The sequence below is a fragment of the Lolium perenne genome, chromosome 2 (genome assembly GCF_019359855.2).
Source record: "Lolium perenne isolate Kyuss_39 chromosome 2, Kyuss_2.0, whole genome shotgun sequence".
Lineage (NCBI taxonomy): Eukaryota > Viridiplantae > Streptophyta > Magnoliopsida > Poales > Poaceae > Lolium > Lolium perenne.
Window position 1 is genome coordinate 263,484,987 of NC_067245.2, and position 27,983 is coordinate 263,512,969.

A 27,983-nucleotide genomic window follows, 5' to 3' on the forward strand; every position below is an offset into this window, starting at 1 on the left:
AGCTCCAAACTGACATTGCCATACGGATTACATGCCAACATTGGATTGAAACTGTGAGCCTCATTTACGATTCGACGAACAAAGAGCTCAATACAAATAGGATCTTGTCAATTCACATGGTAATCTTATCAAGCACCTTGCAAATCAAAACGAATGTGTAGGTTGCCAAGAGTGGCAAGAAGTTAAGAGGCAGATCGGGAGATAAGAATTAGCACAAATAAGTGTTAAGAGAAGCTTTGTACTCAAATCAGAGAACTAATTTTACCTTGGAGGTTTGGAGGGCACGGATTTTTCTGGATCTCTGGTAGCTTAAGATTGTAGTGAAGGACAAAGATTCTGGAGGTTTCAATGATCAGTATTCGTTCGCGGTGCCATGCAGTGAAGACTGAAGAGCATTAGCGGCTACATCAAGGAAATGAAAATACCCTCAGTCAGTGAACAACATAACCTGTAATTCGACGCATTTGCTTGAACGAAATGAATTCCAAGAAAATGGCACAGCCTGGGTAGCAGCGTAAATCCGGAGGCGCGACAAATTCCGTACGCGGATCAACCTGCAGGTTGTATATTTTCAGAGCGATCCATCTTTTCGGAGCAAATACATGTCAATTAAAAAGAAGCAGCACAGAAAATTGGACTGAGCATAACAAATAAATTCACGCTGAACAAATGTAAATTTCAAATAAAGAGGAGGAGATTACAGTAGGCGAATATTTGTGAAGATGCGGCTTTTGACATCTCCTTCGTGAATTTGTTTCAAGTAAGGTTCATTCAATTACCTTTTGTCGGGAAAGAAAGAGAAAGTTAGAGAAAATTGAAGGACTGGCCTGACTCCCTAAACACTCAATTGAGACCTTTTATGCCAGTTCCTCTCTATAATCTCTCTGCTTGTAAACAGACTGCAAAATATCGGCGAATAGAACACTGGTATTCCGGAAAAGTAACGAAAAAGAACCAATATTTGTCTTATCATACCAAAAGCTGGGCATGTACCAATAAATAACCATAGGAAATATTTTTATCAGATTGTGTGGTTTCTATCTGATCCAGTGCTGGTATATGCACTTAACCTTTTCTGGAAGACATGTGTTTAGTACGAACCTACAGTTTGAGTCAGTTGGTACGATCATGTGTTTAGCTGATAAGGATGCTACGATCAGCAAAGCTCTTGGCCTTCAAAATCTATAAGGATATGAATTCTCAGAATAACACTTACCTTTTTTTTTCTTACTGTTCGAGTGGAGCGAGTCTATTCATTTGCTCTTCGTATGAAATCTCTACAGTTAGATATATGTTTGCTTTCCTTCTGTAAGCATGGATGGACCGAATGAGTAGTCCAACTAAGTAAAAGGCAATCTGAATCTGCACCTAATTCAACTTTTCTTTCACAACTCAGATGAAAAAAATTGTGTTCCACCACTCTCTTTGTAAATAATATTCTATGATTTGTTTGTGTACATGAATTGCCGAACAATGTTCTCCCAGGCATATGCAATTGTGCTATCAGACGGTATCCCTCCAGAGTTTCATAACTATTCTAAGGACAAACATGTTTTTATTTATTTATGATTCACCGGTTTATTGATATGTGTGCTGCAGCAACGCCGGCGGGTATCATCTTTTCGGAACAGATACATGTAATGATGTAAATTAAAAAGAAGCAGCACAGAAGATTGTACTGAGCATGAGGAATTACCAAGCTTTCCTCAGTTCAGGATAAGTGCTCATTGCATCTTCAGGGATACGCGCATGTGCACTTGTTAAAACAGTAGCAATATATATATATGTTCTCTTTGATCTCTAAGTAGTTTGATTCAGTTAGGTATGCGGTACTGATTTCAAGTGATTTAACTGTAAAATCCATATGCATCTCAGCAACCATATGGTATGCATCCGTTGAAAAGAAGGCAAGTTTAGGCATAAACAAATCTGAGAAGCACTTCCAAAAACACGTGTAGTTTGTTGTACTAAGCAAAGCAAACCAGTGAGAACAGAGGAGAGACATACTACTATTATGATACTTCTATTATGTTTTTTGTCCAAGGTGCGACATAAAACCTATCAGTTTGGTCTGGGAACTTCACCATACCAATGGTACTACTGCATGTCTATTCATATCTGGACTTTCGTAAGGTTTGTATGTGGACTCTGAAGTCAATCAAAGTTGGCAAGGACAGGAAGAAGATATTATAATCCAATCCAAAATGAGTCACACGAACATTGCTCCAAGCTTGTCTAGACAAAAGATCAAGGGAATTTATCGATAATGAATTTTGGCATCATGTATGTAGGGGTGGGGCATCAGTACTAAGTATCAAACGACTGGTACTACCTTAGGCATCATATCAATCATCTGTACTTGTTTTAATGTGCTGGATTCTGCAGGGTGGCATGGTAATCATCAGTACTAAGTATCAAACGACTGGTACTACCTTAGGCATCATGTCAATCATCTGTACTTGTTTTAATGTGCTGGATTCTGCAGGGTGGCATGGTAATCAGCCTTTGCGTCCGGTCGAGCACGCCTACTACCTTCCATCCTCTTCTAATATTCAACATATTACATCTGGTTGTGTAAAGTTTGATTGTTCTGATAAACTTTACTACTATTTCAAATATATGCGAAGACACTAAATTGGCCATTTATTTCAAACAGAGTAACATTGGTTATGTGCTCTTCAACATTTGTAACGTGATTTTCTCGTTTGTTGCTAGCAAATGGCGTTCCACATAAAAGAAGAGGAGGAGATCACAGTAGGCGTACCAGTTGAAGAATGCAGTCTACACTGTGGATGATGAACAGGTGTACAAATTAATCCGAAATCAATTCCAAGAAAACCGTACGGCCTGGGGTAGCAGCGGAATTCCGGAGGCGCAACAATTTCCGTAGGCGGAGATGAACCTGGTAGATTGTTAAGTCTGAGTGAGGGATTTAGGGATTGTAGAAAAGAGAAGGAGGAAGAATAATGGAGAGGGGTAGGTACCAGTGTTCGAGCAGCTGCCCGTGTTGGCTGCAACGGCGTAGCTTGCCCGGTTCGTTGTGGGGGCGGACAACACCATCGCGGGCCTTTAAGACGGCGACGGCGGAAGAAATTTTCCGAGCAGTTTCTATTGCCTTGAAGACGGATTTATTGTGTTTAATGCTAGGAGATTGGATGAGAGCAGAGCCTTTGCGATTTGCGAGATGTGGCGATCGAAGAAGACAAACCGAGGCGGCCAAGGCAGGGCGGTGGTGGGGGACGAAGACGAACCCTAGGCGGCCGAGGCGGAGCGGTGGTGTATCGATGGGGACATACGTAGTTCAGGCGAGGAGGACGAAGAGAGTTGGCCCGTTCATGGGCCGTTCTCGGCCCACTGTGCGTCGGCGCCTGGCCAGCACGGGCATCTGGTCCACGCGCCTTGGGCCATCGGGCGTGTGCGCGTCGCCTGGCGAGAACCTGGCGAGCACATCTGGTCGTCTGCGTCTACGCCTCGCGACGAGGGGCGTGTCGTTCGTCTGCCGCATCGTGTGTGGGTGTGACGAGGAAGGTTTAAATTTTTAGCCGGTGACGTGGCACATTATGGGAGCAGCAAAATGGGGCCATCTATTAAGAAAGAGAAGATTCTAGTACAAGTCAAGCTTCCACTCATACGGTAGGTGTTGGGCCAAGTTGCATAAGATGGGCAGAATCTGAACAAATTAAAAATTTGAACATTTTTAAAACAAAACATTTTTTCAATTACCATTTTTAAATTAAACAATTTTTAAATTAATAAATTTTGATATTGAATAATTTTAAAATTTGAATTTTTTTTGAACTTGAACATTTTTCCAGATTGAACATTTTTTGAAAATTTGAAAATTTTCATAAATTTGATTTTTTGTTGAATTTGAATATTTTTGAGATTGAACATTTTAAATATTTTAACATTTTATATTTTATAACATTTATTAAATTTAGACATTTCTAAAATATGAACATTTTTTCAAAGAAGTTAAATCTTAAGAAAAGAAAAAAATAGAAACAAAAAAGAAAAAAAAGGAAAATGCGAATTCAGCTGACCTGGCGGGTCCATATCACGCACGCGGGGGTGTACTCGTGCCGTAACAGCCGACCTGGTCGGCATATAGGGTTTGCCACCAATCACACCCCTTGTCTCTTTCGGGAGCAGCTATTGGGCTTCCTCCGTGCTGCGGCCCACTCGCACGCCTCTAAATTGGGCTTCCTACGTGCCCCGGCCCATACCTTTCTCACTTTCCGCACCCCCACAAAACCGACAACTTCGTCGCTGCTCTGCTGCGTATATCCCTCTCCCCTCCCCGACCTGCTCGGCGCCGCCTCCCCTCTCCCGCCGCTCAGGGTTTTAGGGTTTAGCAGCGGCGGAGACACCACCACCCACCACCTCTCCACGCCATGGCGTCCATCGCCTCGCAGCTGCAGGCCATCAAGTCGGCCCTCGGCTCCGCGCCGGAGGCGCCTCGCGGGCCCATCACGCGGCCGTCCGTGCTCTTCGACGCCAAGGAGGCCGCCGACATCGACCTCCGCGCCATCCTCCCCATCGCCCTCTCCGGTGACGACCCCCCCTGACCTAGCGACACGCTCTGTCGATCTATGCATACTGCTCCGTTGTTTTCATGTCCTGCTACCTGCTATGCCTTTTATCCTGCTTATTAATTCTCTGTTTACCTGAATACCAGTACTTGTATGCTTTTTAGGTAGTTCAACCGCGTCACCTAGCGACCATTTTTAGTGTTTAATTTGGTCGTTAGGCTATTTTCTTAGCTCCTCTCGATTAATCCTATGTTTTCACTCCTGGTTTCCCTTCGAATTTAGTTGCGATTTGTCAGCTGATTCTAGAATACGACACTGACTACATCACAGCCACCCCTGTATTTTTCCAGAACTGTTCTAGATTCTCACATCAAGCTATGCTAGTTTTCCCTATGAAGCACCTGCAGCGAACGTTTGTATTCCCTTTCAGTAACCAACCTGAATCGTGATGCAGGGTTGGAGCATCTTACTGGCGTGGACGAGAGATTTGCCAAGTACCGCAAGACGCTCTTCAGCGAGACCAGCCTCGAGCTCAACCGCGAGCAGCAAACCACCAAGGAAAACGACAAGCTAAACAAGTCCATCTCCTCCTACCTCCGCCTCCTAGCTGGCTACCTGCAGCTCCCAGCGGCCCTCAAGACGCTCGAATACCTTATCCGCAGATACCTGTATGGACCAATGTTTTAGCTACTTATTCATCACTCACCGTGAGCTCTAGCTTATTCTTTTGTGTCTGTGGACATGTTCATGCAGGGTGCATGTTTACAACCTGGATGAGTTGCTGCTCTGCGCGTTGCCGTACCATGATACGCACGCGTTTGTTCGGATTGTGCAGTTGGTCAACTTAGGGTGAGCGTCAGAGACTCAAGAGTTCCTGGTTTATGACTGGTTTGGAACGTTTATATGCTTAGTTCACTCAGTACCTGCTTGATGATATGTGTCCAGGAATAGCAAGTGGGGATTTCTTAATGGCGTGAAATCCTCGGGTGCGCCCCCGCCCAGGAGTGTCATAGTACAGCAGTGTATCCGTGACAATTCTTTGCTGGAGACCCTTTCCAACTACGTAAGTTTTTATTTTGAAGGATTATATTCCTTTGCTTTTGAAGCTTTGTGTTTGATTTTCTTGTTCGTTTCCAGGCTACACCGACAAAGGATTTCCTTCACTCGAGGACAGTCGTCTGCTTTTGCACTGCAGTCATTGTGGAATGCTTAGGAGCTATCCCCAGGGTTGATACGGATATAGTGCAGAAGGTGTTGGGATATGTGTTTGACTCACTTAATCCTCAAATTAGGGCAGACCAAGATTACAAGGTTGGCTTGAAAGATGTTTAACTCATGTTTTATATTTTTGCTAAATTGATTCCTCAATATACCTTTTTATGTTATTTTTACAGTTACAATATTAAATAGATTTGCATGCTCGTGATCGTGCTTTATGATATACTACTGCACATGAACCTTTTATATTGTCCGAATCCACCTATCTTAAGTTAGTAAATATGTCATCCTTATGCTCTTGTAAGCTACATCACCGTGACGGGTTCTTTTGCGTCCAGGCTGGAGCGCTAATGATTGTTGGAGTACTGGCAACACGAGCAACTCTGGCGCCAAAACTTGTTCAAGACTTGATCCTCTTTGTTGCAAGGTCTGCGCAGCACGATGCATTGGAGTCGATCGATTTACCGTGGCTTCGTGTTACAGTGATGGCTATTATAAGTCTAGTTCAGGTTTGGTCATGATACCATTCTTGTCATATGCCCGTAGAGCTATATACAAGTATTGATTGAACACATCATAACAATGGTATGAAGGTTGATTGCATCATCTGTTAATGTTGCAGTCACAGTCTGTCCATGACTTCCGTAAGAAGCCATTGATGATTCTAAAAGACATCAGGTATGGTTTACTTATTGTTTTGTTTTACTTTTTTGCCCCCTTTTCTTAGAATTAAGCATTGGCAATTTGATGGTATTTTGTTTTCCAGGGATTTTTCTGGTGTACTTTCTGTATTATCCAGTGAGTTCAACATTGAGAATTTTATTAGGCTTTATGTTGAGTCATTGGTTGATTACAGGTAATTTTCTCATGTGATAATTGTGATTTTTTTGTAATTATCCATCCTGCATTGCATGACTATGGAAACATGTGAACAGTGCTTCTGATGATTCCTGCCACGCGCACCTTATTGAAACCATGGAGACTCTACCTATTAAGAAGTTTGTTGAAAGGATCGTGTGCAAGGTTCTTGGCAACTGTATCAAGGCATCACAGGCTGCACAAAATCCAGATATAAACCGCACAGGTAGTTGTCAATTATGTCAGTTCTATTTTGAACTGATCAGTTAACCATAGATGACCATCATATATATGTGTATTTTAATCTCAGTAGTTCTTCATTATGAAAGATCACTTTCCACATACCAATGCTTTTATAATCCTCAGGCACATGGGCAAAGAAGAGCTTGGTTGCAATTGAAAAAAAATATCCACTTGAGCTACGGGATGCTATCCGGAAATTTCTTGAGGTATAAGGCGACAAGTTTGTCGCTTATGTAGCTTCATATACTTACTGTAGTTTTTTGTTATTTCTGTTCCTTTGTGCTTGTTATCCATATTACATTTTTGAAATAGTGATTGATCCAGAACATTAATTCATCAGGACTCTGAAGTTAACTCCAGTGGAAGGGATTCTACTTCCAAGTTGCTCAGCTTAGTGTTTGATGAAAGCGAGAGTGCGCCGGCTGAAATATCTGATTCTAACATTTGGTTCAGTCTGGATCATCCTAAGGTATAGTCTGATGCCGAGTTAATTTTAAATTGTAATTCTGGAATAATTGCTGTGCTATTATGCTATATTTGATGAATCCTGAACAATCATCTCTCAGTATCCATCCTTTTGCAATTAGTTTGTCTCCTTATATTCCGTTGCCTTATATTCTGTTGCCTTTTCTAACTACATATTTTATTCATGATGCAGGCTGTGGTCCGTCAATCTGCTCTCTCAAAAATTGCCACATCTGGCATTTTGAAGAAAGATACTGTAAATCCACAGGTATTGTTTGCATCCTTCTTTGCACATGTGTTTGGTGCAATATATGGTCCTTGTTGCATTTGGAGTGTTTCCATCCTTCACGTTACTCTTTGCTTGTGTTATTTCGGTGGTACTGCAGAAATTTATCAATATGCAAGATGCAATAATACGCAATCTGTATGATGACGATCTAAGTGTTGTTCAAGCTGCCTTATCCATAGAAGGGCTAGCTGCTGTTGCCAGTCCTGTTGGCCTTCTAAAAGCGTATGATCATGTACTTGCCAAATGCATCGACATCATTCGCAAAGGTCGGTAATGTTCATTGGATGTCTGTCTGTTCATTTGTTTGCCTCTTCGTTAGTTCCTTCTATAGGAGTTACTAGTCACTAAGTGACTAGACTATTGTGTTCTGTGCTACACTAGGTGGTTCAAAAGCATCAAAAGCTTGTGATGTTGCTGTTTCTTGTCTGGAAAAGATGGTTATGGAATATCAGTTGCATCATGTGGAACATACCAAGGACATAGCTACAGTAGTATTCAGTCTCCTTATTATTCACCCAAAGGTTACTATTTAATCTTCTACTGTTTGCTTCCACTTTTTATTTTCCTGTATATATTCTCACTTTGGATGTTTAAATGGATGCAGACCTTCAGGGTAAACTTGAAGGCCTTGGAGCTAGCTAAGAAAATACAATGGGATTTCTACACTAGTAGTTCTCTTGTCTATGAGCTAACAGCTGATGAAATGAAGGTGAAACTTCTTACCTGTAACGATTTGTCAACTTTGTTGTAAGCTTGTCAATGTACACAAGTGATTCAGTTAGCACATGGTAGCTACTTGATATATGTATCCATATCCACATCTTGAGGTCTTCGCAATCATATGGAAGGATACGTGAAAGATGTGTACTTCCTATGAGTTAAACGTCAAGCAGCTCTTGTTTCTATAGATATTCTTACTGAGACATACTGCATTCATTTGCTCTTTTTTATATAACTATCTCATTATGCCATTTGCAGAACATGAGTTCCGAGTCCATAGCCTCCATTAACATGAAGAACATCCAAGCTTTTGCTGAAACTCTTCTATCAAACCCAAATAAACATGTCACATGGTTGGCTGACTCTGGAAATGGAAGTATATTTTGCAGAACCCCGTTTCTACTCATAGTATTGCAAGCTTTGCTTATTCCTACTGAAGGTATTTCCAGTATTTGCAGCTACCTTTTTGGTCTATCATTTCTGTTAGACTTTTCATAGTTGCAGCATCAAATCTGTGGTATTATCTACTTGTTTTCTTACTGAAACGTCCGTATGTACTGAGGATTATTGCGGCATATGAAAGTAAAATATCCTATTTACTCTGATTTGATGTCCAGCTCATTAAGCTAGTTTAGCATTTTTTTTGAAGGAAGAGTTAGAAGTATTATGGCTTCTTCTTGAAATAAAATTTGATGTCAGAATCTTCTCTTTTGCATGTGCACGAATTAGCAATTACTTATTTCTTCTCTCTCTCTCTCTCTCTCTCTCTCTCTCCAGTTTTGGACAAACAGGTGAATCTGTGCCAAGTTTGTTTGCCAGTTCTGAAGAACGAATGGTCTCACATACAGCCAAAAGGTGATTGTATTGGCGATGAGGTATTACCTATTTACTCTACTGTTGCACATTACACTGACAGAGATTTACCCATATTAAACTGCCATACCTTTGTTTTTTTGTTATGCAGATCAGCATTGACAAGCTTGAGAAGTGCATTATGGAATTAGTGATGCAGATTTTTAATAATGACACGGAAGCATTGAATGCTCAAATTCTTGTCTGTATATTCTGGGGTCTGCTTAGGGTGCAGTCTTCCTATGTTAAGCAGAATTATGTGGTGTGTTACTTCTGCTGACCAATAAAATCTTCCATGTTTTTTTTTTATTGTTATGACCTCTGAGACTATCTCATGTTCTGTCTTCAATTTCTGGTGTATGCAGATTGGTGCAAGTGGACATATAATGGTTGATGATTTGTTTTTGTTTTTCCTCACATCAACTGGCAAAAATGTCTTCCAGAAGCACCTACAGCATCTTGTTATTAACTGCACACGAGGCCCTTTTCAATTTATCTCGAAGTACCTTGTGGATGAAGGTTGGTATAATTACTCTCTATCGCTGAGTTCAACCTTGTTACTTTACAAGAGCTAGACATTTGATGGATGAGAAAGTTTATAGAACATTTTCTTCTGGTATTCTGATATTGCCTGATCCAAGTATTTACTTTTGCTTCCCTTGTGTATTTGTCATTTCACAATTAGCTCACTTCAGATTGGTATATTTATGTTCCTTTTTTTTCCTTGGTGGCTACTTATTAGCTAAATTGTTGTTTGATGCTCTTACTAGTTTTTCCGTACACCTCTGTCGTATTTCTAGCATTTACACACTCCTTTCTCCTTTGTGCATTTTTTTTTGATATTTTAAGCTTTAAATGGATGTAGGTTTGTCTGCTGGAGTTCAAGCAGAGAGTCTTTTTGTGCTTGCATCTGTTTGTTCTACTAGTGCTTTATCTGAAAGTAGTAGTTTGGATGAGAGCTTGTGTGTGGAGCTTCTACTTTTGTTCCCTTCTCTCATTGTTCCACTTTCGCACGAAAATAAGGTACGGAATGCTCTGTTACAATTTTTTGGCAATCTGTGAGCTACTTCCTTGTTGTGCTTACTGCAGTTGTCTTGGTTATTTTATTGAGGAGTTTGTTTCTTTTCATATAGGATGTAAGGTCCTCTGCTATGAAATGTGTTGAGGCATTATCTTTGGTGTGGCAGCGCTTGAGCACTTCCGTCTCAAGAAATGGTTTGTTAGCCTTATTTTTTTCACCTTCATTCCTACTTGTGGAATTTGATGTTGATCTTTTTTTTGCCTACAATCAAAATCTGCAGGAAACAGTGGCAAATTGCCTGTATGCATGTCATCTCCAACATTTGGTGTTTTCCTTGATTCATTGGCTAACCAAAAGGCCATGATATCCTCGGATGCGACATTTCTACCAGCTTATATTTCGTCAATGCTTAGCCCAATTCAAGATCTGATGGTTCCTGAAAATCTTCATGAAAGGTTATTTGGTCTCTTCTGGAAAAACACCCAAACATGTTATTGAGTGCACATTGGTGTTTCCTTTCACATTATATATTCCTACTCAGGACGATACTTCCTGTTATCCTTAAAAGCTGTATCGGTCATAGGTTTTTTTTTATAATCAACTTTGGCATGGATATGTTTTAAAACGAGTCTCAAGATAGTGGCCACTTGCTTGAATTACCAGGGGATTGTTTGAATTCTGAAGTGGGCAGGTTATCGGCATGCCATGAAAAATCATTTATGTACTTGGAGTAACCGAAAATAGTGCATTAGCATTCTACGGAGAGAGGAGGCATTTCTGAAATTTTGATCTTTGCGTTTTCAATTAGTAGTTTCCTTAAGTCTATCGTCAGGACTACTACATTTAATGGAGTTTTCCCAATTTGCTTGTTATATTATATTGTCATGGTAACGTGTAAGCTCACTCTTATCTGTTTTCAGATTTGATCAGCCGACAAAAAATAGTATCCTGTATTTCATCTTGCGCTCTTCTATGAAGCTCTCTCCTTATGGAAAGGTTAGTTATTCTGCAATGTTAAATCAAATCGGTTCAGCAGTCCAGCTTAATATGGCACACATATCAACAGAGTAGCTCATCCCTTGCCCCACAATATCCATTCACATCGTCCCTGTCACTACCAAACAAAAGTGAAAAATAATAAATATGGAAGGTTCTCTTTGTTCGGTTTGGTTGACTGATCATATTATAAAACATGTTGCAGTTGATGGTTCTGTCAGCCCTCAAAGGAGTAGGAAGCATCTTATTTGAGGCAGAAGTGGTCAAGACTTTGTTCTTGTATCTTCTGGAGCATTATAGTCACCATCAGAATGGACATGATTCTAAGCAGTTGTTATCTACCTATGAAACACAAATCTTGTGCTTGCTTTTGAAGGTAAATACATCATCATCATGCATGTATATCCATTCAAAGGTCTTATGTATCCTTCTAGCAGGCCTACCTCAATTTATATTTGTTGCTGGTGTGTAAATTACTATCTGTTCTGCAGGTTTTGTTTTCAGTGGCAGATGAAACAAATCTTGGTTTTGACATGTCTGAGGCTCTATTGAAAGCATTAAAGGTGAGCAAAACCTTAATTCTGTACAAATTCCAAATTTATCTACTGCTGTTAACTTTGACATTATGCAACTTCAGGTTGATGGTTTGTCCCCAAAAGATCCTGTTGCTGTGATGCCATGCCTTACTGCCCTGCAAAGTCTTCAACCAGTATTCTTTGAAAATTTGAAGACCGATACTAAGGTTTTTGTTTGCGTTATGATTTTTGAAGTTATATTGGCCTTTTCATTTCAAATTGTTCACTTGGTGATACTTCAGTTGATTTAAGTTGAAATACGGGGATAATATTGAATGGTCTATTTGTACTATTTATTTATTTATTTTTGAAGGAAAATGTTAGGGAATCCCTGACAGTATAATAAATAGAATGCTGACTCAAGTACATAAGGACTTGAACTCAGTTGGTGGGATTGTACATACACCCCACCCAAGTGAGCATGCACTGGAATTTCTATCATTTAAGCTTTAGTCAGTACGCAAATATAGGCAGCGTGTAATATATTTGGTGGAATTGTACATCCACCCCACCCAAATGAGCATGCACTGGAATTTCTGTCATTTAAGGTTTAATCAGTACGCAAATATAGGCAGCATATACTATATTTGGGTTCTGTAAAAAGATGGTATTGCTGACAGTAATTCCTGGTTTTCCACGCTGCCTAAATGTGAGCCACATTGGTATTGCTGGCAGTAATTAGCTTATGGAATATGGGTGTACTGATGTCAATGGCCAATCATCATTTGAAGTAGTTTGTCAGTGTTGGATCCATACTCTCTACATTTAACTATCAAATTCTCTGTTTTCTCCAAGAACAGCTGCCTGTTTGGAAGGGGGTATTTCTTGATAATTTTTCTTGTATTTGGTTCTAATTTGACATAATTTGAAAACTTCACCAAGAAATACTATTCTTCCGAAGGGCCCCAAAACAGGCTTTTGTTTTCCTTGCTGCCATGTACTGGTGCGTTATTATTTAATTAGCTGGGGTGAACTTCCTTGGCATCTGTATCATCTTCCACAGGCTTGTATATTTTCTGGCATGTGATTTATCTAAATCCTACCTGCCCATATGTTATCTGTGTTCTACTCATGTCTTCCCTTCACATGTTACTATGCTAGTAAGCTCAACTAAACTTGAAAGTATAATTGTATCAATCTGTCACTTTTGCAGGAAAAAGTATTCGGTCTACTTATTTCTATGTTTCGAGCTGAGAATTTCGAAATTCGAAATGCCACACGAGATGCTCTACTGCGAATTAATGTCTGTATCCATATCCCTAATTCTCCTTTTTTACATATGTTCTTACTTTGTTTTAAGACTTTAAGTAAACAAAAATAGTGCTTCAGAGGTCCAAACATACCTAATAATGTAGGAAAAACTTCTATCTGACACAAAGGTCATTAAGTCGTCGCCTAAACGTCGTTATTTCATCCTAAAGCTCTGAGGTGGACTGGGAGCGATGACCAGGATTTCTCAGGTAGACGGGCACCTAGAAAATGATAGCGCTGCCATGCTCGCCTGGGCATTGCGATGGCTTACTGTGTCGCTCGACTAGGGGGAAATTGGCGGGATAAGTTTGGGGTAAAGAATGGGCAAAAACTTCAGATTTGGAGGGAGTGAGTAAACTGGATAGGGGGGATGCTGTTGGCGTGGCTGTTTTGAAGCTTTGCTGTGATTCGCTTGCTATGGGGCTGCTGGAGCTCGCCATGGCTTCCCGCAGGGCTGCTGATGTGGAAATAGATGCTTACTGTGTCGCTCGACTAGGGGAAAATTGGCGGGGTAAGCTTGAGTTTTGGGGTAAAGAATGGGCAAAACCTTCATATTTGGGGGGAGTGAGTAAACTGGATAGGGGGGATGATGTTGGTGTGGCCGTTTTGAAGCTATGCCGTGACTCGCTGGCTATGGGGCTGCTGGAGCTCGCCATGGCTTCCCGGCCACAGGGTGCTGATGTGGAAATAGGTGCGGGGTTGCGGTTTTGGAAAGTAGGGCAGCGGTAGAAGGGTATTCAGCAGTTGTCATTCTTTCAGTACCAAACTATTGTAGGTTTGTTTCCTCCTTTTAACACACATGATAGGGTAATAGGCTCCTAATTATACACAACTGAATATATTATTTTCAGAGTTACTCTTGGTCGCGAACGATTCTCCCAATTATTTTGATGCACATTTGTTTATGGCCCTCTGTTACATGTTTCTATATATCATTTATAATCAATGCTTAGCTGATTTATAATTCAACTCATTACACAGGTTCATGCATCCACTGCTGTGAAGTTCATTGAATTGATTTTAGCGCAAGGTGATAAAAAAGGAAATCAAAAAAGAATAAAGAGGGAGGAGAAACCTAATTGTGATAGCCATTTTGAAGATTATTTTGGGGAAAAACCTCTGGCTTCTGTTCTTGTTTCACTTCTGGATATTCTTTTTCTTATGAAGGATGTGAATCAGAGGTAGAGTTACAAAAACACCTTTCGCAATAAATATAATCCAGTGCTGTTTGTTTCTAATATGCTGTCATTTCCTATGCAGGCAATGTTTACTGCAACCACTTTGCCAGATTCTATCAAAGCTTCTTTCTGATCAATGGATTTCAGGGGTAGTTTGTCAGTATACTGAAGGCCTTGATGCGTCTTCTGAAATTCATGATATACCCAGTTTTGTAAAGGAAGCACAGCAGTTGGTACTGCTTATTCTTAAAGATATTATCGATACACTGCAGTCGGGTCACCAAGTAATCCACTGCACTGATTTTTAACCTCTTACTCCAGCTATATTCTGTTAAAAAATGGACTGATTTATTCTTTCTTTATTTTTTGTTTTCATGTCCTACATTTACTTATGCAGGATAAATTGCTCAACAGTGGAAACGTAAATCTCTTTATTAAGTGCATAAGGTCTTCAGATGATGTAGGGACTCGTAACCATGGATTTTCATTGATTGCATCTTTAGCCAAGGCTTTCCCGCAACTGGTTACAGAAAGCATTGTTGATTTGTTTGTTGCTATTGGGGATGCAGTGAAACAGGTTTGTTCAATTTTTTCTTTTCAATCTGATCCTAGCGCAGTATGCTGTCCATGGACCTTCTTAAATCAGTTCCTTACTTTTTTCACTTAATTGTTTTGGGGGCTTGCACATAAACTTTTGCTAACCAATTCGTAGTACCATACTATTAAGCCTCTTTTATTCAAATGATTTTGATAGGAATTTTGGAGGAGTTGGAATCCTTGTGAATTTCTCGTATGGGAATTGGGTGATTTGTAGGATTGTCTCCCACTGATTTCCCCTAAGGATTTCATTGCACTATATTTCAAGTTCCTGTTGACTCAAGCCTCCTAGGTCCTCTTTGGTTCGCAGGATTATTAAAACATAAGAGAAAACACAGGATTGAAATATTATATACACTGGAATCCTACAGGATTGGAAAACTCTAGGAATTAGCATCAATCAGTGTTTAAATGCCACAGGGCAATTATTGGAATTGTAATAAGAAGTTTGGGTGGATGGAAAATTTACTCCAAATTATAGTGCCAAAGGAATCACTTGAAAACATACTAAGGATTTTAGTCCGGTGACTCAAACAACCTAGTAACCTTTGATTTGCTGGAAATAACAACATAGTAACCTAAACGGTAAGAATTCATAGTATTACATGGTGGATATATGTGGGAGGATTATAGGGCAGGGGATAGTGGTGGGAAATAATGCGCCAAACCCCTGGACCCCTCTGCGGCCTGACTCCAACCAGGGGAGGGGACTGTCGCATGACAGAGCCAGGGGACTCTATTTGCCTACCTGGTTTGACTAGGAGGTAGGCATTATAAAGCCCCAAACAAATTTGGTAACAATGAGGATTCAAATCCTCAAAAGATCCTATGCAGTTCATTTAAATCAGAGAAACCATTAAAAATTATACTCCCTCTGTCCATGAAAGGATGTCTTAGATTTATCTAAATTTGGATGTATCTATACACTAAATAGTGTCTACATACATCTGAATGTAGACAAATCTAAGACATACTTTTATGGACAGAGTTAGTACTTTGTTTTTCTTATGGTGCAACCAAACAAACTTTGGTGCAATTTCAATCATGTAGGATTCACGTGCGCGTGACAATGCAAATTTGCTACCATGCGTTTTCCCTGTTCCTGCATTTATGGAACCCTGTGAACCAAAGAGGCTCTAAATGTTTGCCTAGGTTGTTTGTTCTCAATACTTGTGCAATTAAGTGCTGTTTTAGATTTCCTTACAAAATTAACCCTATGATCCTCATTGTCCTTGTTCTGAACACCTTTAACCTTTATTCTCTGCCTTCCCATTTTGAAGGACGATAGCCATTCACAACGTGTTATGGAGGATTTATTATCTGTACTAGTCCCATGTTGGTTATCAAAGACTACAAGTATAGAAAAGCTTCTTCAGGTCTGTATTTTCCTTTGATGTTTTCTGTTTGCTTTATATTTTTCTGTGAACATAATGAGTTAATGGACTATGTGTAATGTTGCTGCAGATATTCATTAAATCTTTGGCTGATGTTGACGAACATAGACGCCTGACCCTCATGATGTACCTTTTGAAGACCCTAGGAGAAGAGAATAGTTTGAGTACTGTGGTTATGTATTTATTGTACGCGTTAGTTGAGCGGGGTTCACACTCTCTTTCGAAACTCCAGAAGAGTCATGGTCTCCCATCCTTGAGTGCCATGTCACAAGAGTGGGAATATGATCTGGCAGTCAATATTACGGGCCAGTATTCCTATAGATTATGGTTTCCTTGTCTCTGTAAGCTACTACAAGAAATCAGGATGCATCAGAAACAATGCTTGCTTCCTATGCTACATTTGGCAATGCAGTTTATTCTAGTTAAGGTGCAAGATACAGAGTTGAGGTTTGAGCTTGAAGCTGAGGAAGCTGCTAATTCCATCCAGGTACTTCTTTTGGTTTGCATTGTTGCTATTCTGTTACTTTTTTTATTCTTTTTAGCTCTGGGTTCTACAGTTAGCTAAACTGGTATTCTCTTGTGCATATTCTTATCAGATGTTCTGTTTTGTTCTACTCCCTCCGTCCATAAATAGATGTGTTTTATTTGTCTAAATTTGGATGTATCTATACACTAAATAGTGTCTATATACATCTAAAATTTGATAAATCTAAGACATCTATTTATGGACAGAGGTAGTAATTTTTTTTGGCATGCTTGATTTATGTATCTCTTATGTTCATGTTATTGTCGTAGAATTCTCTTGGAACACTTATGGAGGAAGTTGTCTTGTGCTCTGTCAAAGATAAAAAAGGAGACATTTCTGGTGATATTCTAAAGGAAGTCAGAAACTCTGCAAATATTATCCTTAACATAATTACGGGATGGATGCATGCTTCAACATATTTCAAAGTAATTACTCGTCTGTTAGAGCATCCTAAAAGTCTTGTGAAAAGAAAGGTAATTTTTTTTTGGTTTAGATACCTTTGTTCTTTGTGTGGTGCTTGTGATATATCATTGATTGTGTTCCATAAAGCTCACTTTGCTACATTTGACTGCAATTTGTACTTTGTAAATAGACACTTGGAATATTGTGCGAAACTGCAAGGGCAAATAGCATGGTCCAGAACAAGCAAAGAAAAGCAAGAAAACTGAAGCACAGCTCTCTGTCTACTGCCCTCCAAGTTGACAAGAGCTCTTGCCCATATTTCAGCGAATTGTGCTATAAGATTCTAGAGTTGATTGACAGAGAGGTTGAGTCGGACACGTCTGTGAAAATTGCTGCTATTTCTTCACTCGAGACACTAGCTAAAGAATATCCCTCTGAAAATCCTGCATATAGCAAGTGCCTTGTGACAGTCATTAATCAGATTAGCTCGGGTGATGCTATAACTTCTTCTGGGTTAATAAATACTGCAGGGTCTCTAATTAATGTGCTTGGATCAAAAGCATTACCTCAGCTCCCACTTATCATGACAAACATGCTGCAAAGAGCACATCAGGTGTCATGTTGCCCTAGTGGAAAATTTGCTCATGGTTCCACTACAACTATGGCCAGCTTTTCTAGCCAATCTACAAGTATGTTGTTATCTGTACTTACAACTATTGAGGTGATTGTACAAAAGCTTGGGGACTTTGTTAGTCCATATTTGGAAGGAATACTGGATCTAGTGATACTGCATCCTGAATGTGCTTCTCAAATTGATGGGAAATTGGATGTAAAAGCAGCAGATGTTCGGAGGCTACTGACAGAGAGAGTTCCAGTATGTTCCTTCTAAACATATATTGTATTGTTTTATTGGTGATATGACAGACAACTGAAGTGCTTTATATTTTGAATCTAATGAATATATTGGTATTGCAGGTTCGGCTGATTCTTTCACCTCTACTCATTTTGTTCCCCAGTGCTACCAAATGTGGAGAAGCAAGCCTGTCATTGACATTCCAAATGATTGGAAATCTTGTTAGTACGATGGATCGGTTGGCTGTAGGAACTTACCATACAAAAATTTATGAACACTGTTTGGTAGCTCTTGATCTCCGTCGTCAACAGCTGGACTCTTTGAAGAATGTAAATTTAGTGGAGGAAAGTATTATCCATACCATTATTGCTCTCACGATGAAACTCACTGAGTCCACTTTTAGGCCTCTTTTCCTTCGTAGTCTTGAATGGGCAGAGTCTGAAATTGATAAGTCCACATCAAAGAGAAGTATGGACCGTGCAATTGTTTTCTACAAATTGGTCAACAAGCTTGCTGAAAAACACAGGTAATGCTATCTCATTGTGGATTGCAGCTAAAATTCATCAGCTGCTCACCCTAGATTTGAAAGTACTTACTTATTTTGCCATTGCTGCTTCCATGTTGGTTATCTGTATGACAAAGCCTACCCTTGCTGCCCCAACCACAGTTCTCATTGGCATGACAGATATTGGTACATGCCTGAATCTGCACCAGCTAATCACCATTCCCTGTTAGCAGTCCCTAATAGTGAACCCCAACTCCAATAACAAGTACAGTGTACTAGTTTTGTAAAGAAATAAGTCCCTGATGCAATTATTCTGACTAAAAGAAATTATAGATGGTACACAGGTTGTGGCCTATGAAGCACCGATACATGGTCACCCATGATACGGCATTTTTCAGAAGCAGTGATACCCCCAGCAAGTGTATATACATAAAAATTATGAATAACTGAAAATGCAGAATGTAGTAAAGACAAATTTAATTTGAATAGTGCTGTCCACTTGTTGACTGGGTGGGCCCACTTCTGGTACCCCTTGAATTGCTCTCTGCCTCTTTGTTAAGTGGTAAACCACAAACCCTGTAAAAATAGAGAACACACAACACAGTAAAGAGTAAGCACATACAGAGTACAGGCTACTAGAGCATAAAAAGGCAGAGCTACTAGCTACTAGTATCGTGGATAAGTACTAGCTAGTAACCAAACAATCAAAGCACATGTTAGTTTGAATTGAAGCAACCGTCCAATACTGATGGAAGAGGGGGAAGACTAATAATGCCAGGGTAAATCAAGCAAGTTTTGTACCGTTTGTGGCTTGTTCCTGTCAAGTGTGTATATAGATTTAGCCAAGCAGTGGGAAGTTGGGAACGTTTCAAACCCTTGTCATCTGTACGGGGAATGTTCAAATCTTTCACATGATTTGCAAATTATACTATTGGTTTGCAGGCTATTAGTTTGTTGAATTTTGTCTTGTGTTTATCTTGTGTGTTTGTCTCCAATTATCAACAAGCAACGTTTTATGTTCTTTAACTACATGCCCACTAAAGCATGCTTTTATTTACGACTAGTGATTGTGTATTGTCTCTTCTCTTAATATCATTTGTCTGCGCAGGTCCTTGTTTACACCTTACTTCAAGTACCTGCTTGAGGGATCCGTACAATATCTATCAGAAGATGGTGCTTTGGTCAGTTCCAAGCGAAAAAAGAAGGCTAAACTCGAAGACAGTAAAGTCAAGGATAGCCTATCAGGACAAAAACTGTGGAACCTAAGAGCTCTGATATTGGAATCCTTACACAAGTGCTTTCTTTATGACAATGATCAGAAGATCCTAGATTCCTCAAATTTTCAGGTTAGTTTCTTTGCATCATATATGAGGTTTACATGTTTGTACCAGTTCACTTTCATATCTAGCATTCTTTTGCCAGCCACCAGAAAATTATAGTAACATTTTGGTTGTATCTTTGCAGACTCTTTTGAGGCCCATTGTTTCTCAGTTTGTTGTGGAACCGCCTGAATCTCTTGAACTAGTTCCAGATGCTCCATCAGTTGAAGAAGTGGATGAGATTATTGTTTTGTGCTTGGGGCAAATGGCAGTGACCGCTCGGTCGGATGTTCTGTGGAAGCCTCTTAACCATGAGGTAGGGACCAAATAATATACCACTAGCTCATGAATTGTAGTCCCACTTAGCCACTAAGTAAATTCATTACTGTATTACAATTATTAATACTTGAATCATAGACCAAACCTGTAGTTCAGTCCTCGGATTCTTGATGCTAAACTTGCTTAATTTTCTCCATTAAATTGCAGGTGCTAATGCAGACAAGGAGTGACAATGTTCGCCCTAAGATGCTAGGCCTGAAGGTTGTGAGGTACATGGTCCAACATCTGAAGGAGGAGTACGTGGTTCTGGTACCGGAGACCATCCCGTTCCTTGGCGAGTTGCTCGAGGACGTCGAGCTTCCTGTGAAGACGCTGTCCCAGGAGATACTGAAAGAGCTGGAAACCCTCAGCGGTGAGAGCCTCCGGGAGTACCTGTGATGTCCCTATGTCCCTAGAATCCTTGGGCCAATGAAGTGTAACCCCTGAGATCCTGTTGTAGTCACACCGAACTTGCTTGTTGTATGTAACCCCTGAGGATGTATGCTTGATTATTAAAATTTTGCTGTGTATACGTGTGCAATGACATTCATGGTCCAATTCTCATGAATTATGGTTCCTCCTGACCCCAGCCATCCTTTTTTCCAACATGTATAGTACAGTATTTAAAACACCGACATGTAAACATCATGCGCCTACTGTTTGGTCGTCTACACCATGTTCAACCCTTCTGAACTGTCATCCATTTTCAAGATTTGTTGGCTTTACTGTAGTGACTTTGGGAACTCTGCAACACGCACGATTCTGAAGCACGTGCTGGGGACAGCAGCACATGGATGCTTCTGAAGATGTGTAGATTTCTTAATGTTCCGTCTAATTGCTATTTTCCCAATGTTCTGGCGGGGTCAAGTTCGCGCAACTGTTTACACCACGTCACGCAGAGTCAGTTTCTGACACTGTCAGCACAATGTGCCATTTTCCCAATCAGACGATGATGCTAAGATGACCGGCGTCACATGATGGCCGCAATACAGCCTGGTGACATGTCTCTTTCACATACTGAACTCTGAACCCAGATTTGTCTCCATGTACCGGTTCTTTGAGTGCTCCAAGAAGGTTTCAGACCGGCTGGATCATACTATTGCTCCTGGAGTGATTATCAGGTAATGATCGTCAATTACAAACTTGAAAGGACATGGGAGGGTCAGACTCAACATTGCAGGTAGCCGTCGTATTCCCTAGTGAGGTCCGCAAAAAGGAGAAAGCGGAGAACGTTTGAGGCCGGCAATCCAATAGTAAAGAGATGTTGACAAGATGTCACTGATTAGTGCTGCCAAAAAGGAGGACACACTCCGTTCGGCGCCTATTTGGAACAAGGAGTTACATAGGAAACGGATAGAACAGTAAAAGCACTCTAAAAGAGCCTCTATTTGTTGGAACCGAAAAAAGCGAGTTCAGTCTCCCGAAAAACAATTTGGTTGCGGATTTAGCGATGACGCAGAACAGAAACCGAAAACGTGAACCGAATTCGATGGAATCAAATGTCGCGGGAAACCAAATTTTGCGATCGCACTCGATTTCATCGGATGAAGCTAAATTTGTTCATAATTTGTACAATACTAGGCAAAATACATGCATATTGCACCAACTAGGGACCTAAATTAAACTAGAATTAGTCCCCGCAGTGACTATACTGTCACCGGTGCGCTAAATGTAGCCGGCGGAGGGTTTTTGCTCGCCGGTCTTCCTAGGCGACGACGACCGCCGCCACTTCAACGACCGCCGCCTCGGAGGTGCTCCCGCATGCTAGAGGCGTCCCTGCGGCGGCGGCGTCGTCGCCGTGCGGGGGCAGCGCCGGCAGAGGAGGGCTGCACGCGGCGACAGCGGGGGGCGCCTCCGCTTCTCCTTCCGGCGCCTCCTCCGCGCGTGCTTGGAGGTACGCCATCATCTCCGGCCACTTCCGGCCGGCCCTCTTCCACGCGCCGTTGGAGCGCCTACGCCTGGCGAGCTCCGGCGACACCCGTGCACCCGGCGGACGCCGAGTTGACCTTCCGGCGCCGGATCGGCCACCTCCCCTACCCACATGTCTTGCACGCGTCATTCCGGACGGAGGGGAGCTGGCTGAAGCGGCGACACGGCGTCGGAGCGTCTGGAATCGCTTGTCGGAGCGGACGCAGGCGGTGGCGGCGGGAGACGAGCGGCGGAGGGGAGTAGGGTTTGCGAACCGAACTCCCCTCCGCGAACCCTTTTAATAGGGGTCGTGCGGTAAGTTTCTTGGGCCCCCGAACTTTCGATTTGGGCGGCCCATGTATTCGGGCGCTGATCTGCACGCGTTTCGGCTCGAACCCGTAAATCCGCCGGAAAAGTTCTGTTCCGGCGGGATTTACGGGCTCTGTTAGAGATGCTCTAAGAGCATCTTCACCAGCAGCCCCTAAATAGGTGCCGGTGCCCGAGCTGTTTACACACCGGCGCCCCCAAACAGTCGGCCCCGCTAGGATTTTTTTACACAAACTACAAACTACATATTATGCTTAGAATTTCATTTTAATATCATTAAGGATCGATGAATGAATAATATTTTCGGGTAAATTCAAGTAAAACATTATTCTCAATCCCGGATGACATATGAAACCTGCTTCATCTCTAGTCTACTACCTACTGGCCACTTGGCTCTATGAAGGTGGATGATCGCCCGCTGCTCTCTCCGGTGGTCTCTCCCTTGCTCTCTCCGACGCAAACGTCAAGTAGGCGGCTCTATCCGCGGCCACCGTCTCCTGACGCAGCTGCCGCTCCAGGTCCTCCCGCTGCCGACGGTGATCCAACTCCTGCCTCTGTAGGCGGAGCTGCATCTCCGCCAAACGCCGCCGCTTGCAGACTTCCTCATGAATCTGCGTCTCCTCCCGCTGCAACCGCCGCAGCGCAAGCTCCTCCCACCCCTTCTGCTGGCGCGCCTCCCACCGGTGCTGGGTTAGCTCCTCCCGCCGCCGCGCCTCCAGGAACTCTAGCCGCTCTGCCTCCTCCGCCTCCTCCCGCTGCTGCCGCTCCGCCTCCTCCCGCTGCCGCGCCACCTCCTACCGCGCCACCCGCCGCGCCTCCTCGGTCACCCGCAGCCGCGGCTCCGCCTCCTGGACCTGCCGCTCGTCCGCGACATAGGCATCTACGGTCGCCGCTAGCGCCGCCTCCTCCCACGCCTCGTACTCTGCGAGCTGCGGGTCCGCCTCCACGACTTCTACAGCTGTCTCTAGCGCCGCCTCGTCCCACGAATCAAATATTGTGCTATTTTTCTAGGGTTTTTGCACCAATGAGGCAGGGGAGGAGGGATCATATAGACCACCGGCGAGGCGGGAAACCTCCCGCGCGGTGTCGTGGTGGGAGAATTTCCCGGGCGGCGTCGTGGCGGGAGCATAGTGGCGGTAAAATATCTCGCGCGGCGCCCTAGCGTCACTAACAGGCGGCTCCCACGCCCAAAATTTTCAGCCTCGCGAGGCGCCGGCGCGCCCGATTCGCGCCCTTGGCCAACGGGCCGGCACGGGGTTGCCGACGCTTCTATTGGGCTCGAAAAAACGCCGCGCCATTTGGGACATATCGGTGTGAGCCCATTTTCGCTTCCGGCCCCCAAATCGCTATCGGTGCAGCTATCGGGAGCGCCGGTAGAGATGCTCTAACATTGGAAATGACAAGTAGGCAGTCCAAAAGATAAGGATAGTGGCACCTTCTACCGAAAACTGCAAATGGAGCTCGGGCTACATTAGCTCATCGGTTAAAAAATCCTGACAATTAGACAATGATGTATTCTACGAGCCTGCAACATCTCAACTCAAATAACAAAAATCGATATATTTTGGAGGTTTGAAAATCTGCACTGTTTCTTAGTTCAGATTTCACCCTTTTCATTTTTTGCGTAGCCTAAAATACAAGGAATTCGAGAGAAGATTTTGCGCATTGATAGAATACATCATTGTCTACATCTATTATTTTTCAGAAAACAAGCTCCAAAACACGACACTCCACCTTCTACTAACTACTCCATACTAAGTAATACAAACACTCTCTTCAAATTTTTTCGATAAAAAACACTCTCTTCAAATAAGGTCCACAAAAAAACGGTTTTTGTAACAGTACAAAATACAGTTAGAAGAACCTTATAAAGAAGCCTCCTTCATCTAAAGCAGCGGCGTATCCGTTATCCGTTCACATGACATGAGTTCCTATTTCAGTGCACGGAGACTATACATATTTGTAGCACCTAAAGTGTACACCATTCTCCGATTCCCCAGTACACAGACTATGGTTTCACCAAAATAAATAAGAAACGGGAAATACACTTATAAGTTATAAATACTAATACTACCCTGCTGGTATAGTTCAGGCACCTAATTAGCAAGCGGGTGATCTGAGAAGGCGTTCCAGTCATCTCGATATCTCTTCCAGCCTCTTCAGAATACGCTTGGTGTCCGGTCTCAAGGACGGCGAAGGGTTACAGCAAGCCGTCGCCAGTCCGAAGAACGCGTTGAGACTCTCTTCCCAACCCGAGTTCTTACTCTGTCTGACCAGGTCGGAGCCAAAGGCATCCGATATCTTCCTCTCGAGAACCAGATCTTTGAACGAGGCGGGAAGGTGGATGTCGCGGGCGTTCGGCGGGCTATCGCTTCCCGCCTCCTTCTGAGCGAGCATCTCGAGCAGGATCACTCCCAGGCTGTAGATGTCGCTCTCCCTCGTGACTTCCCTCATCTTGATCAGCTCAGGGGCCTTATATCCTTGCACAGCGGAGGTCTCAAGCATGTCTTGTGCGGCAGCAGGGTTCAGCAGGAGGTAGAGGCCATAGTCTGATATCCTGGGCTGGAAATCTGCATCGAGCATAATGTTGTTTGTCTTGAGGTTGCCATGAATGATTGGCTTCTGCGATCTTGTGTGAAGGTGGTCCAGTCCCTTGACAATGCCAATAGATAGCTTGCAGATTATCTCCCATCTCTGTGAATCATTGATTCCCTCTGCAGGTAAGAAGAAAAGGTAACAACGGTCAAAAACTGTAGAAACTCCATATGCTTCATGATTAGATGCCAGGCAGTTTAAGATCTGACAGTAACAAGCCAGTTGATCATAGGTTGACACGAGTGGTGGAAAAATCTCATGGTCAAACCAGCAGTCCACCATAAAGAATCACCAATTTTAAACTCAATCATGCATTTTTTTTTTGCTACAATCTGAGTTCAGGCCAACCTTGGAAGCACAAAACCGCAACTGAATTCAAAACCGAAGCTCGTGGGCTGAAAACCAGCTTGCGACCGAGTAATACAAGAAATGAGTTACCAAACAGAGCTATTTGGAACTGTCCTTCTCAAACCCTGACCCGATCAAATACAAATGCCTCAGAAGTTGTTGGCTGTGGCAAAAGGTGGAAAACTGCATAAATTGTTTTGTATAGAAGGCAATTATCATTTTTGTCAGTCTTTCTCAATTTGACCAATTAATGGATCAGCATATAAAACATGTTCAGTAAGAGCATACAATCCAAATATTCTCCTGAAAAAGAGAGCTGCCATAATATAATCTTGAAGACATTCATACAAGGGTGCGTTTCTATTTAATAGGAGAAGGAATCGTTAACTATGTTCGCAAAGAAGTGTTCCCCTGTAAACATTGACTTGGTATAACTAAACGACACACATCAAAACAGAAAAATGAATTGAGGTATTGCTACAGGTGATCCTATATTCCTGTATCATGAAGAAACATGAAAAATGATGTTTTGCAAAGTGTCCAAGCTAAAAAAAGCCCCAACCAGTAAAAGTCCACAAAGAACTTTATGAACTACTGAGCTGTCCCTTGGTCTGGTTAACTCTATGGCAAGAGTACAAAGTGTAGCAGTGAAGACACATGGCCAAAAGCAAGAAAACCCACTCCCTCTGGCACACACACCAACAATTTGCTCAATCTTTGCAGCATTATTGGCAGTGCGCTTTTCACGCTGAATCTGGTGTGCAAAACAATCGACCAAATCAACTAGAGCTAAATTTTCTGGTAAAACTGGAGAGGAAGTAGAGGTAATTATGATGGCATATAAATCAGCAAAGCTACTACTCAAGGCTAAAGTTACAGTAATAATTAGACAAGCATTTCGCATGATTAGTCTCACTCAATGGTAACTTGGCTTGAAAGCGAAGCAAGGAAAGGAAGTGCACGCCGTACGATCTGGAGCGAAGCAAGGAGAATGGGCACAAACCTTGCAAGAAGCGGCGGAGCGAGCCGGCGGCGTAGAAGGGGTGCACGAGCAGCTTCTCCCCACGCGGGCCGACGTAGAGCGCGCGGATCGGCACGAGATTCGGGTGCTGCACTGCGCCGAGCAGCCCCGCGGCGGCGGCCGCCTCCTCGGCGCTCGCGGAGCAGACGGGGCGGAGGAAGCGGAGCAGGGCGACGGCCTCGCCGGCGCTGAGCCCGGCGCGGTAGAGCGTGCTGTGCGCCGACTTGGCCACCACCTCCCCGGGCGCCTCCAGGATCGAGGCCACCGTGAGCCCCTCGCCGCCGGGGAACCTGAGCAGCTCCTCCCCCGCGCCGGTGCCGTAGTCGCTGGACCCGGCCGCCTGGAACCGGTCGGCCCTGGCCCCGTGCGAGGGCAGCACCGCGCCGCGGCGGCGGCGCCGGCAGCGGCGGTAGCAGCGCACGAGGTAGCAGAGGGACAGCAGGACTATGGCGGCCAGGACCGTGAAGAGGATGGCGTTGACGATTGTCCGCCGCATTGCGCCGCTCCGGCGGTGTGCTTGGCTCCGGGGAACAATGGGGGAGGAATTCCGTGGGAGTATATGGCGGATTGGTAGGGTTTGGTGCCCAAAGTTTTGTGCTTTGGTCTTGCTGGGTGCTCTTGCTTCCACTGCCCTTTTGGTATTCTTTTCCCTTGGGTGGAGATCTCCCTCCCTACGGCCTGCCTGGCTGCCTCCTTTGTTTGTGTGTGTGACACTGACAGTGTGAGCTAATGGTTTTGTGGTGAAGGTAATGGTATATTGGAGTTGAAGCTAGCTTGAGATTCTTCTCATCTTGGGGAAAGTATGTGTGTGAGGGATGGACCATATTTTCTTGCTTGGACTTTGGGTTTTATCTGGATATTAGATGGCAATGTTTCTGCTCACAAACAGGTCCCTAAATTTGCGAGGGTGTATCTCATGGTCCCCTAACTAACTTCATAACACGCCTGTTGTGGCCCTAACTTTTCTTAACCTTATGTGAATGTGAGTACGGTCGGAGTGATTACGGTCGACCCGAGCCCAGCCCGATCAAGTCCAAGATTGGGCTTGTTTTTACTGCCCGGCCTGAAACCCGGCCACAAAGAATTGGTATTACTTCAACATATTTTTTTCTGAAAACAATTGCATTATCTTTTTTTTTCGATAAAGAGAATATATTAAAAACAGATACAAATTACACTCAGCTTCTGCAACAACGCAACACCTTAATAGCAGTACAGATGCATACAACCAAAAAATAGAAAAGAAAACTAAGAAACAAAAGTTTCGCTACAGTATCTTAGGCCTAACAACAACAATACATCCACCACCAATACAACACCTAAAATACAGACTCTCCAAAAGCGACGCCTCCAAGAAGGGAACAATGCTCCAACACCGTCGTCGCCCGACCAAAGATTTTAGATTTTCACCCTGAAGATAGTTCCCGCTTTCAAAACAATGCCTCCAACAAGGTCATTGCCAGACACAACGAGTTAAGGGCAGGCCTTGGGTTTTCACCCTGAAAGGTAGGACTCTGAACTTCACATGTGATGTCGCCCCCACTTTCATACCGCTGCTTTGAAGCCAAGAACACCAAGCAAGTCCCTCAACAACGCGGAGTTTGAACCTCCCTTAGTTAGTCCTCTCATCCGGCCTTCATGATATTCTCTTCTTCTGACTTTCATCGTGGAT

General features: G+C 42.9%; 2 protein-coding genes across 2 annotated transcripts; one reads left to right on the forward strand and one right to left on the reverse strand.

Annotated features, from left to right (window-relative positions):
* The first annotated feature begins 4,291 nt into the window (after positions 1 to 4,291).
* On the forward strand, positions 4,292 to 20,680 carry LOC127335831 (uncharacterized protein At3g06530). The gene is made up of 38 exons (XM_051362565.2): positions 4,292 to 4,551; positions 4,987 to 5,200; positions 5,286 to 5,381; positions 5,478 to 5,595; positions 5,670 to 5,843; positions 6,089 to 6,259; positions 6,373 to 6,428; positions 6,517 to 6,606; positions 6,686 to 6,834; positions 6,975 to 7,057; positions 7,192 to 7,320; positions 7,510 to 7,584; positions 7,703 to 7,871; positions 7,987 to 8,126; positions 8,210 to 8,314; positions 8,584 to 8,764; positions 9,103 to 9,200; positions 9,290 to 9,439; positions 9,543 to 9,696; positions 10,043 to 10,200; positions 10,311 to 10,392; positions 10,479 to 10,653; positions 11,119 to 11,194; positions 11,400 to 11,570; positions 11,686 to 11,757; positions 11,832 to 11,936; positions 12,923 to 13,012; positions 14,002 to 14,201; positions 14,281 to 14,482; positions 14,596 to 14,775; positions 16,076 to 16,171; positions 16,260 to 16,676; positions 16,985 to 17,188; positions 17,308 to 17,991; positions 18,093 to 18,496; positions 19,584 to 19,821; positions 19,940 to 20,110; positions 20,281 to 20,680. The coding sequence occupies exons 1-38, from the start codon at positions 4,395 to 4,397 to the stop codon at positions 20,509 to 20,511; spliced, it is 6,465 nt and encodes a 2,154-aa protein (XP_051218525.1). The 5' UTR covers positions 4,292 to 4,394; the 3' UTR covers positions 20,512 to 20,680.
* Positions 20,681 to 24,207: 3,527 nt separating this feature from the next.
* Positions 24,208 to 27,109, reverse strand: LOC127335832 (putative kinase-like protein TMKL1). The gene is made up of 2 exons (XM_051362566.2): positions 26,294 to 27,109; positions 24,208 to 25,061 (listed from the first exon to the last, which is right to left on the reverse strand). The coding sequence occupies exons 1-2, from the start codon at positions 26,805 to 26,807 to the stop codon at positions 24,481 to 24,483; spliced, it is 1,095 nt and encodes a 364-aa protein (XP_051218526.1). The 5' UTR covers positions 26,808 to 27,109; the 3' UTR covers positions 24,208 to 24,480.
* Positions 27,110 to 27,983: the final 874 nt, after the last annotated feature.